Source organism: Mus caroli, chromosome 3, assembly GCF_900094665.2.
Source record: "Mus caroli chromosome 3, CAROLI_EIJ_v1.1, whole genome shotgun sequence".
Taxonomy (NCBI): domain Eukaryota; kingdom Metazoa; phylum Chordata; class Mammalia; order Rodentia; family Muridae; genus Mus; species Mus caroli.
This window is the reverse complement of record NC_034572.1, coordinates 101,476,295-101,489,031: the sequence shown is the minus strand read 5'-3', so window position 1 is coordinate 101,489,031 and position 12,737 is coordinate 101,476,295. Positions and strand designations below refer to the sequence as shown.

At 43.3% G+C, this 12,737-nt stretch overlaps 1 protein-coding gene across 1 annotated transcript; it reads right to left on the bottom strand.

Annotated features, from left to right (window-relative positions):
* Positions 1–6,112: 6,112 nt before the first annotated feature.
* Positions 6,113–11,462, bottom strand: Lamtor5 (late endosomal/lysosomal adaptor, MAPK and MTOR activator 5). Its single transcript, XM_021158531.2, has 4 exons — positions 11,158–11,462; positions 10,277–10,338; positions 8,176–8,293; positions 6,113–6,558 (listed from the first exon to the last, which is right to left on the bottom strand). Exons 1-4 carry the CDS (start codon positions 11,364–11,366, stop codon positions 6,498–6,500), a joined length of 450 nt encoding a protein of 149 aa, XP_021014190.1. The 5' UTR covers positions 11,367–11,462; the 3' UTR covers positions 6,113–6,497.
* Between the last annotated feature and the right edge of the window lie 1,275 nt (positions 11,463–12,737).

Genomic DNA, 12,737 nt, shown 5'->3' with positions numbered 1-12,737 from the left:
AATACTATTTTACAAGATTGTTTAGGGTCAAGAATATTTCTTACTGCAGTGTATGGTAGCTTGCACTTACAATCTCAGCACACCGTAGATGCAGAAGAAAGGAGGATTGCTGAGTTTGAGCAAATTGGGGTTAAAGTCAGACTCTGCCAGGCCGGGTGTGGTGGCACACGCCTTTGATCCCAGCATTCGGGAGGCAGAAGCAGAGGCAGGTGGATTTCTGAGTTCGAGGCCAGCCTGGTCTACAGAGTAAGTTCCAGGACAGCCAAGGCTACACAGAGAAACCCTGTATCGAAAAACCAAAAAAAAAAAAAAAAAAAAAAACCCAAAAAAGTCAGACCCTGCCCCCACTCCCACTCCCTCCCCCCAAAAAAGAAAAAAATGAATTAGTCTTGTTAATGAGAGGAAAGACTTGTTAAACTATCTGGGATATTAGTTAATATTTCAGCATCTGTAACCACTGATTCAATGTTGCATTTACGGGGTCTTTAAACTTATGAATATCTCAGCCTATAACCTTTTTTAGCTTCTGTCCTTAAAGCTATTTGGTAAGAATTTACTGTTATTTCTTTTTAAAAAAAAGATATTTATTTTTATTTATGTGAGTACACTGTAGCTGTCTTCAGACACACCAGAAGAGGGCATCGGATCTCATTACGGATGGTTGTGAGCTCCATGTGGTTGCTGGGATTTGAACTCAGGACCTCTGGAAGAGCAGTCAGTGCTCTCACCTGCTGAGCCAGCTCTCCAGCCCCTCCCCCCCATAACTTCTTACTACCATTGTTATGCTGTCTGATAACTTATGAACACTCTTCCGCCCTTGGGACTCAGAGTTTAGCACAACACTGCTAGGTTAGGAAAGTCACCCAGTTGAACCTTTCCTTGTCCTTGTTCAGTCCTTAGTTGTAAAAAGTTGGCTCCCAGCTGGGCAGCACACAGGAAGCAGAGGCAGGTGGATCTTTGAGTTTGAGGCCAGCCTGGAGTACACAGTGAGTTCCAGGATACCCAGGGCTACACAGAGAAACACTGTCTCTAAAAACTAACAAACAAAAGGTTGGCTCACAAAGCTGGGCATAGGGGCACATGCCATTGATTCCAGCACTCAGGAGTCAAAGGTAGGCAGATCTCTGCATTCAAGGCCAGCCTGGTCTACAGAGTGACTTCCAGGACAGCCAAGTTTATGCAGAGAAAACCCTGTTTCAACCCCTACTCCCACTTCCTAAATAAATAAATAAATGACACAACATAGCATAACATAACAAAAGTTGGCTTACAGAATTGGCCTCTGGCTAGCATTTGGGAACTTAGCCTTCAGGGGAATGTCTACCATCACTGTTCCTACAGGGAGCAAACAATCTGACTTGTGCTAAACACTCCCTTCTGGGAACCTGGAACTTTGACATTTGCTAGTAGAAAATGCTCATGTGATTAGTCTCCTCTGGGCACTAAGTGTATAATGACTTCTGCAGCTGAAGATATTTCATAAATGTTATCACAGCTCCGTGCTGGAGAAATTCAGTACATTCTATGGGACTTGACTGAAGGAGAGTTCTTGGAACTTTTTGCCCTGCTGCTTTTCTCGTTTTGTCCCAAACACCATTTCTCTTTGTCAGTTCTCCTTTTACTATAATAAACATGATTACAGGGAAATGTTGCATCTTCCGAGTCCCAGTGGATCATCAGACCTAAGTATCTTAGTTAGGGAAACACTATGACCAAAAAGCAAGTTGGGGTAAATACCTAATAAAAGAAATTGGAGGGGAAAAAAAAGCAAGTTGGGGAGGAAAGGGTTTATTTGGCTTACACTTTCATTCCTATTCATCTTTGAAGGAAGTCAGGACAGGAACTCAAACAGGGCAGGAACTTGGAGGAAGGAGCTAATGCGGAAGCCACGGAGGGATACTGCTTACTGGCTTGCTTAGCCTGCTTTCTTATAGAACCCTAGACCACCTCAGGGATGGCACCACCCACAATGAGCTGGACCCTCCCTATCACTAATCAAGAAAATGCTCTACAGGTCTGCCTACAGTCATATCTTATTGGAGGCATTTTCTTTCTTTCCTTCCTTCCTCTCTCTCTCTCTCTCTCTCCCCCCTGTCCCCCTCCCTCCCTCCCTTCCTCCCTTCTCTCTCTTTTTCTTTCTTTCTTTCTTTCTTTCTTTCTTTCTTTCTTTCTTTCTTTCTTTCTTTCTTTCTTTCTCTCTCTCTCTCTCTCTCTCTCTTTCTCTCTTTGTCTGTCTGTCTCTTTTTCTTTTCCTTTTTTCTTTCTCTCTTTTAAAAAGCTTACTCACTTTACATCCCCCTCACTGCCCCCTCCTAGTCACTCCCCACACACAATCCTAACCCCATCCCCTCTCCCCTTCTCCTCTGATTGGGTCCCTCCTTCCAGTATCTCTCCACCATGACATTTCAAGTCTCTCTGAGGCTAGGTGCTTCCTCCCCCACTGAGGTCAGACAAGGCAGTCCATCTAGAAGAACATATCCCACATACAGGCAACAGCTTTTGTGATAGCCCCTGCTCCAGTTATTTGGGACTCACATGATGACCAAGCTGCACATCTGCTACATATGTGCAGGGAAGCCTGGGTCCAGTCCATAGATGTTCTTTGTTTGGTGGTTCAGTCTCTGAGAGCCCCAGGGGTCCATGTTTGTTGACTCTGTTGGTCTTCCTATGGGGTTCCTATCCCCTTAGGGGCTGCAATTCTTCCTCTTATTCTTCCATAAGAGTCCCCAAGCTCCATCCACTGTTTGGCTGTGGGTGTTTGCATCTGTTTGAGTCAGCTGGTGGATGGAGCCTCTCAGAGGACAGCCATGCTAGACTTCTGTCTGCAAGCATAACAGAATATCATTAATAGTGTCAGGGATTGTTGCTTGTCCATAGAATGGGTCTCAAGTTGGGCTGGTTATTGGTTGGCCATTCCCTCAGTCTCTGCTCCACCCCCAATCCCTGCACTTCTTGTAGACAGGATAATTTTTGGCTAGAAAGATTTGTGGGTGGGTTGGTGTCCCTGTGGATCCACTGGGGTTCCTGCCTGGCCACAGTCTCTCCCAAGTGGAGGCATTTTCTTAATTGCGGTTCCCTCTTTTCAGATGATCTCAGCTTGTGTCAAGTTGACCTAAAACTATCCAGTACATTGAGGAGTTTTCCTGGCTTCCTCAAGAAATAATGTTCCCCAGAGCCAGAAACAATTGGCAGTAGATGTGGCAACAGTAAGGTTTACTATAAGTATCTGATTTGTATAATTATAGAAACTAAGAAGACCAACATCTGCAGTAAACAAACTGCAGACTGGGAGTCGATGGTAGGGTTCCATTCAAATGAGGTCACCAAAACTGAGGTGTAAGTTTCAGTCAATCTAGGAATGGAGGGCCAGAACCCCAGAGCAAAGAATCAAACAAATGGGGTGAAAGGACAGAAAGTTTTTAGTCTACTCAGGGGCTCAGTGAGTTACAGGAAGCTCACAAAGATACTGATTCAAATGGCCTTGGCCAGACACATCCAGAAATGGCCTAACTCAAGTATCTTGGCATCTCATAGTCCAGTCAAGTTAATATATCAAATCAGGGCAGGGTTTGGGAAACCCCATGCAACCACACTTCAGCTTTAGTTCTGTGCAGACTAGAAAATTACCTGTCTCTAGTGTGTGGTTTGACAGAGAATGTCCTGCCAGACTCAGAAGCTTGACTCCTTGGCTCCCAGTTGGCAGAGCTGATTGCAAAGGATCAGGAGATGTAGCAGGGTGCTTGAAGGGATGTGTGCTGGGTGTAGGCTTTAAGGTTTCCAAAGACTCCTGGCATTCCCAGTGTGTCTTTCTCTGCTTCCTGCTTTTGGATCAAGATATGATCTCTGAGCTGTCCCTGACCACCATCATGAACTCTAACCCTCTGAAACTGTAAATCCAATTAAAGGCTTCCTTTTCTAAGTTCCCCTGGCCATAGGTGTTTTGTCACAGTAATAGAACAATCACAAGACACCTAGCCTTTCAGTCTTCCCAGTACAAGTCTTGTTCTATTAATAAATTGGTATACTTTTTCCTACTTCAAATGGTTACTGTGAGTAGATAAGAAAATGCTTGCTTCACTGCTAAAGAGAGGGGTTCTGAGATAAGCAGATATAGCATGGCATGTGGCACAAGCAGGGGACCAGAGCTGGATCTCTCAGGTCATGGAAAGAACTTTAAATTTTGTTCACAATGCAAGGGGAGGTACCTGAAAGTTTGAAACTAAGCCTGGTGCACAGTGAGCACTTACACCATGTTACTGAGCATGATCATCAACAGGATGCCCTGTCAAGTTCAATTTATCTGAAATTGAAATCAGTCACTCTCTTTCCGGTCTATGACAGACTAGAAAATGCAATTCTTGTCCCTATTCTCCTGTTTGCTGTTGCTTTTTGTATTTTATAGAACCCATTCTTTTCTAAACTGATCCCAGTTTAATATACAGAGGGTTAAGTGAACCAAACACATATAAATTGCTCAGTATATCTCTAGCATACAAAAACCTCACTAAAGATTGAATTGTAAAAGCCAGGCATGGTGGCTTGGGGGCTGGAGAACTGGCCTGCCCCCTGCCACCACTATTGGGCTGTTCTCAGCTGATGGCTGAGTAGGTACACCACCACTACCCAGCTGGGTCTAGTATTCACATTTCCAGCTATTTTCACCTCCTGCCTCACAGACCAAAGCGCTTGCTGTTATGCACATATTCTTTCTGGTTTGCCCTGTCTTTGCTTTCCTCTTGCTAGAAACCCTTACTCACTGCTCCATTCTATTCTTGGAGGCCCAGTTTATACCACAAACCCCTTCCTTATAATTGTGTATTCAGTAAGTGCTTAGTTAATGCCTTCTGTGAATGAGGAACTATGTGCTTGGGATGTAAGACAAAGTCATGCTCTCAGAACAGGTTTGACAGTGGTGCAGATATTATATATATATATATATATATATATATATATATATATAGTATGCCTAAAGTAGGACATTATATAACACCCTTCTTAGGTACCAGCTTAAGGCCTTCAAGTGTCTTACTGGAAATTCTTTTTCTGTAAGCAGCACCTTTCTCTAATATTCAAGACTTTTTTTTAAAAATAGGGAAATATTAAAATGCCAAAGAGCAGTAGAATAAATAGACAAACTGAGCCACTGGGATGGCTCAGTGGATAAAAGTGCTTGCTGTATAAGCTTAACAACCTGAGCTGGGTCCCCAGAACCCCTGGTCGGGGAAAATAAACTTCCACAAGCTGTCTTCTGATCTCAACACACACACTGTGAATTCACACACAGCACACACACAGTCCTTGTCACCTGCTGTGCAGTATCTGTTGAGAATCACTGAATTCACACACAGCACACAGTCCTTGTCACCTGCTGTGCAGTATCTGTTGAGAATCACTGAATTCACACACAGCACACACACAGTCCTTGTCCCCCGCTTCGCAGCATCTGTTGAGAATCACTGAATTCACACACAGCACAAACACAGTCCTTGTCACCTGCTGCGCAGCATCTGTTGAGAATCACTAAAGGCTGAAGACTACTTTTACTCTCAAATGGTAAAAAAAATTTTATCCAACATGCCTATTTCTTCGACGGTCTGGGTGATGGTAAAAATGTAGTCCGTCCATGTCGGGTAGTGGTGGCGCACATCTTTATTCCTAGCACTTGGGAGGCAGAGACAGGCAGATCTCTGAGTTTGAGGCTGACCTGGTCTACCAAATTCCAGGACAGCCAGGGCTACACAGAGAAACCCTGTCTCAGAAAAATCAACCAACCAACCAACCAAAGCAAAGCACACACGCCTTCTGTCAGTTAAGTTCCGACGGTGACCATGCTAGCCCCTAGGCTTTGGTTACACACAACAACCAGGAGTAGCTAACCTATTTTATAATGAGAAGTAAGTTTCTGGTCATACTAAGGACTCAATGATATGTCCTTTGCCACTTAGGTTGAGGGAAATATTTGGTCCATATTCCCTTGCATAAGAACACACACATTTTAAGACACTGAAAGAGAAACAAGTAGTTTGGGATAGAGATCTTTTAGAGAAAAAAAACTGAAAAAAGAAAAATGAGCATTAAGTAGGAATTTTAAAAGACCAGAAATGAACCAAACTTTCCTCAGAACAGGTTTATTGACCATAATGAAGTTCTATATACAAAGTGACCTAAACCTTAGTGACAAATGCTCTAATTCCAGGATGTAGGTGTTTAAAGCAGGAAGACCATAAATTTGAAGTCAGCCTGGGCTACATAGTTCTAGGCCATGATGGGCTGTGATCCTGGATTACGTGACTGTCACCAAAGAGCAGAGTGACAAAAGCCCAAACAATGCTCCTCTCTAACTGATGTCTTGGTGACTGGCTGTCATATAAATAAGGGAGTCCACATTGGACATTAAGTGAATGGCCTGTTTCTGGAACTTTAATAGTTTTACAAGTGAGCTGAGACAGGCATGACTGAATCCCGGTGAGAGGCCACTGGAGAGCTGGCATCAGATGTCAAGAGGCCATTTTGTGCACAGCCACTGTGATGCCATCGTGTTTCTGGATCATAATGTTCCTGAAAAGCAAAAAAGAAAATATTCAGCAAACTCTTAATGCATGTGACTTAGTGTAAGATTAAATTTATTTAGTTTAAATATATTTATGTTTAGATAACAGCATATTTATCTATATTCACATACAAAAACAAATATGAACAGTCCCTGTTGACAAGTGTCCGTCACCAACCCCTACTGCCATAACCTCTCCATACTTCCCACCCATAAAGGGGACTACATTCTCAAACCAAGAGCCAAGTCTTCCTCTAAGAAACATGAATAAATAAATAGCATAGATGGGCATGAGACAGTTGAGGATTGTGGGCAAATCTAATTATAACATAGAAAGAAATTAATCCTTTTAATTAAAAAAAATTTTTTTTTAAAGTAATCCTTAACCCTACTACTCAACATGATTCTGATTTTTTTTTCCTGGAGGTTTTGGTGGTATTGTTGGAGTTAGAATCTAGAGCCTTGCACATGCTATCACGAGCCTAGCCTTCCTCCTGGTCCTAAGTTTTGGATTAGATTTTTAAAAAATATATGTATGTGTCTGTCCGTGTGTGTCATTATACACACTGGTGCCTGAGAAGGCCAGAGAGTGGTGTTGGTTCCTCTACAGTTGGAGTTATAAGCGGTTGTGAACTTCCAAATGTAGGTGCTGGGAACTGACTCAGGTCCTCTGGAAGAGTGCCATGTGCTTTCAACCACTGAGCCGCCTCCCCAGCTCTTAATTCTTATTTATGTTACTTATTTTGGGGGTCTGTATGTGTGCCACGGCTTGCATGACAACGTCAGGGTGTTTATCTCCTCAGTCATGTGGGTTCCAGGTATGGAGTTCCAGTCATCAGACTTGGCGGCAAGCACGTCTATTTGCTTAGCCATCTTGCTGGCTCCTGGTTCTAATTTTAATTTGTATATATTTATACATATACTAATATTAATATCTTCATTTTGCCATGCCCCAAACTGACCATAGTATGCATTTTTAAAGGTCCACATACTCTATCTCTGTGCAGGTGTGCACATACAAGTGTGTGCATGTACACACACCTATGTACAGGCACGGAGGTCAGAAGGTGCTGGGTGTCCTCTATTACTGTGCAACTATCCTTGGATGTGTGGTCTTATCCCTGAGCCTGAGCCTCATTTTCTCTGCTACACTGGAGGACAGCCAGCTCCAGCAATCCTCCCATCTCTGCCCACCCCCTCGCCCCTGACTGAGGGCTGAGGTTACAGGTGTTTGTTGTGTGGGTGCTGGGGTACTAGTAGATAAGCTCCTTCCTCAGGACTGTGACTCACACACTCATCTTAAGCACTGGCATTTCTCCAGCCCCACAGTTTTGTTTTTTTCCTTTTATCACTTAGCATCTGAATAAAGATCTTTATCTAGGAATATCTTTAAGATGTTACTTTAGGGAATTCTATGCAGCTAATCATTTTTTGTGTTTTTACTGTTTTTCCTTTATTGGGGTGGCAAACTGATAGTTCTTCTCATTTTAATGAAGTTCTGTCATGAGGCCTGGATGTCCAATGGCTCTGTGGTACATTGACTAATGAACTACCACTGAATGCAGGGGAAAGCCCAATCAAGTTTTTCAGAACAAAAAGAAAGGGGTGTGCTGGTATGTACTCACCCATTATCTGATTCTAAACATACCACAGGGATGTCGGTGGGGTCAGAGGTTAGCTTAGCTGCCTGCTGGGCTAGAACAGATATCACTCCAGCATGCTCATCGGACAGGGTACCACGGCCTAGAGAATAGTGAGAAGTGTCTAAAAGTTAATATAAACCTAGAGGTTAGTATCTCCTCCGGAATTATTTGTGAAAAAGAAACTCAGCTCCCGGCCTTTGTGCCTTTAGGTTAAGTACGGACAAGAAAGGAGCTCTTTCACCTGGCACTCAGCTGATTCCATTAGTGAGAAAGTCTGGCAATTGTTCTTAAATCAGCAAAGTCGTAAATGACATGCAGTTTTCAGTTATTCCCCTCACTGTACTATCTCTAAACACCTTCTCAAGCATATCAGGAAGCTGTAATTCAAGTCATCTGATGGTAGTAACTATTTTATAGGAACCTTGCTGAAACCAAGAAATTCAAAGGCGAGAGTGACAAAAAGCATTCAGTATGGATAAGGGGCTTGTTGATGCTAATTAATTCCTTATGGGAAATCTGAGTTTCTCTTCCTATGCTCAGTCTCAAAGAAGAAGCCATTACTCAGAAGTTCAGTTGCAAGATCACCTTGCCAGCATATGTGAAGACCTGTGAGCAACTATTTCTGCTAGCAGAAGCTAGCTGGGCTCCTTTCAAATGTCCCCCACTTCTTTACTATTACTTTGGCTTGTATTAACTAAATCAGGCTCTAGGCACAAAAGGTAACCACCAAGCTTATTATAGATCCCTGAAATAAAGGGGTTTGCTTACACCTAAAACTAAGGCAGTAGACAATATACCCTGGCAGAAATTCTGGATTGACTATTACTACATAAAAAAATCCGAAGGCCAAAGTGCAGCCTGGAAGTCTACTGGAAATAGCAACTTCACACCTTGAGGGTTGTACTTAGTTTTTGTTGTTTTTTTTTTTTTTCTCCACATGTGCATTTAAAGAGTTTTCATTAGTGACTTGCCAAATGCTTCAAAAAATTTTACCTTTGTTCCAAATGGCTGCTTTTTGTATAAGACATAACTGTATTATTTTTGTCAGGTATCATACCAGCAAAAGATCAGAGCTCTAAAAACCTGCATCAATTATAAGGATTCTTGGGTTTACTAGTTTCTGACATTAATTAACTTTAGCTATTTACCTTTCTGGACTTAGTTCCTTATCTGTAATTGCTACAATTTATTGAACATCACACAAACACATCTTGGTTCTGTACTGGGTTTTTTAAGCTTTGGAGCCAGCTTTAAAAACATCCTATCTCAACCATTCATTAGGTGTTTGACCCTGGGCAAGGTACTTAAGCTTGCTAAATTTCTTGACCATAAAGGGCTTTGGTGGGGGGGGGGCAGGAAGGAGGGTTATGTATGTTTTATAATGAAAAACACTAAGAATGGTGCCTGGCTGGGCGTGGTGGTGCACACCTTTATTCCCAGCATTCAAGGGATAGAGGCAGGCAGATCTCTGTGAGTTACAGGCCAGCATGGTCTACAAAGTTTGTTCCAAGGACAGCAAGGGCCACGTAGAATAAGTTTAAAAAAAAAATGTTGTCTGGTAATTAAGACCCCAACACACACATAATGTATGTATGAAATAAAATAACCCAATGAAGAAACTGAAGCCCCAAGAGGCTCCTTCTGTTCGGCACTCATGCTGCTAGCAGACGGCATCGGAGAATGGGGTTGAAGTCAGACCTGTCTAACTATGAAATCCTTATTTTTACTGACAATAACTTACTGGTGGGAGTGGCTGGATTAACAGCCAGCATCATCCATTTTCAGGGTTATTGAGGCAATTAAGGAAATAGTGTAGCCTGACTGTGCCTGCACAGGGAATGCATTCAGTAAAGACGTCCTTATCTAAAGCCCTTTTCTAGACCACTTAAAATTTATTCAAAACCATTTGAGTAGGAACAGTTGTAGAACTGGGAAGAACGTTTCTGCCTTTAAAATGCAACTGGAAGGCTTCTTGGAGATAGTCTCTATGCCCCAAAGGTAACAGGAATACAAGCTAGAAAATAGTAGCAGAGTAAGTTAAGGCTCTCAGAACTTCAAAGGGAGGCTGGTAGGAGACACTTACAGCCCAGATTAAGTCCTTGTGAATCTGTGCATAGGACTCCAACAATGGATGGATTCTTCATTCTAATTTTGGGAGCACAAGAAAGATGAACCAGATGATGTGAAGAAAATATTTCAAATTATTGTAGTAAAACAGATTTTCTATGCACCGAGTATTAAGCACTTCAAATCAGCCCTTAAGTTTTTTTCGCCCCCTTTCAGAGGAAAAACTGTGAGTTGTTTAAATAAACAAAACAAAACCCAAACCATTTTCTCAGGTACCTCTGCTTCACAAAGCCACAAAGAAGGCAGTTATCTTTAGGGCTCTGTCCTTGGTATAGAAGCATGCTCTAGGACTGCAACTCCTGAACTGTTAAATCTCAGTAACGGGAATTGCTCCTGGAGGGGATTAAGAAGCTCAAGGAGGAGGTGTCTTCTTGTAAGCCACTTTACACCTCCCAGTTTTAAATTTTACAGAGATAGCTGAAAAACTTTACGGATATATTTACTTCACAAGCGCCGAGCAACTGACAGGCCACAAACGCGGGAAGATGTGCGTGAATGTGCTTTGGCACTGCGGGGTCTCGATTTAGCACACCCGGGGCATCCTTCCCCAAACTTAATCCGTTTCCCAAACTTCTCAAGAGCTACTCGACTCTGCGGACGACGCCAACAAGACAGATGATTGGGCCTCTCTTGCTTGGGCCCGCAAGACTCTATAGGATGCTCACAGAGCCTAGCGAAACTTTACTACCCAGTCTCGAGCGGCCCGGCCGTAGGCAGAAGTCAACCGTTCGCCGCCCCGAGTGCCCCAAACGCTTCCGCAGACACTCGTGGTCCATGCGGCTGTCCCGCTCCAGCTCCCCTGTCCGGAGCCCAGGACCGGCCGCACGCACTACTCACGTGTCCTCCAAATGCTGCTCCAAAGTCGCCTCCATCCCGCAGGCTGTCCGCCCCAGCCCAGGACCCCGCAGCAAAACACTTCCTCCTTCACTGCAAACCTCGGTCACGTGACTTGACCGAGGCGGGCGCCTGGACGGCGTCTCCAGAGGGACGAAATTCAACGCGGCGCCGCGTCCGCGCTCTTTACGAAAAGGCATAGCTACCACCATAGGACGGGTGATGGCTGGCTTTCAGATTCGGGGGTACTGGGCCTTCAAAGCAATCTGTAGTCGGACCCCAGGGCCTTTTCCTGGCCTAGCACTTGGACTTAGTGACTTTTAACCTTTGAATTTGGTTCAAAAAATTTCCAGTCCTAACCAGACGTAGACCTGGTTTAAATTTTAAAGTAATCAGCAGGTCTGGCATGGTCTCATCTATGCAATAGGCCAATCGCCAAGAAGACAGTGCTCAATTTCTGACCCTAGGTCAAGAGGCTGAAGTGTATACTTTACCTATCAAAACAGAATTGGCCTCCAGGTTCTCCCTGCATCCCTCAGTCCCCACCTGGCATACCTTGCCCCCAACCCTGAACTTTCCAGCCCAGGGGCTGAACTGCCCTTCCCTTTCTATAGGGCTCCTTTCTATAGAATCCAGACATTTTGGTCTCCTTCTCCTTTTCTCTCTCTGCACACATTTCCCCTTCTCTCTTTCTCCCTCCCTTCCCCAGAAAACTTCGCTGGCCTTGGTCCTTGGGGCCAGTGAACTCACCCATCGGCTGGCAGCTTCCCAATAAACCTGCCTTTAACATCATGTACTCTGGTTTAAATTGATTCATTTCACCAGCATCGGAGAAGTAACCTGTCACACAGGGCCGATGGGGAGGGGTGCACACACGGGACTAAAGGAAGAGATGGCACAGGTTGAAACCCCAAACTGCGTGCTGGGAAAGTGTCAGAATCTTAACACTGGTACCTTCTTTGTTCTTGCAGGTTGGCCTCGAATTCTCCCACCTCTGTCCTGTGATTTACTGCCATGTGCCATATTTAATTTGCATTGATACTTCTAATAGCTAGGTGGTTGGAAGTTTTAGGGGGAAGAAGTTAGGTTTAAGTTTTAGGTGTTAATGAAGACCATGTATTATTATTTTAAAATAACTGAGTTTTAAAATTTTTGTTTCCTTTTCTGTTTTAGAGACAGTATCTCATATACCCCTCATTGCCCTCAAATTTGCAGTGTGTCTGAGGCTGGCCTTGAAATATTGATCTCTCTGCTTTTACTTCCCAAGTGCTGGGATTCACCAACATGCCTGGATTTTAAAACTTTAGAATAAACTAACCATTCATAGTCCTACTGTGCAGAGATGATAGTTTGATAAGGATATTTTGGAGACTATCTTTTCCATATGGCTATCTTTGCAAATGTATTATTTGAAATGTTTTTTAAAAGCAAAATCAATATACATACTGTATATACAATTCTGAATTCTGTAGCAGGGATTCTTTTTATTTTATTTATTTATTTATTTATTTATTTATTTATTTATTATATGTAAGTACACTGTAGCTGTCTTCAGACACTCCAGAAGAGGGCGCCAGATCTCG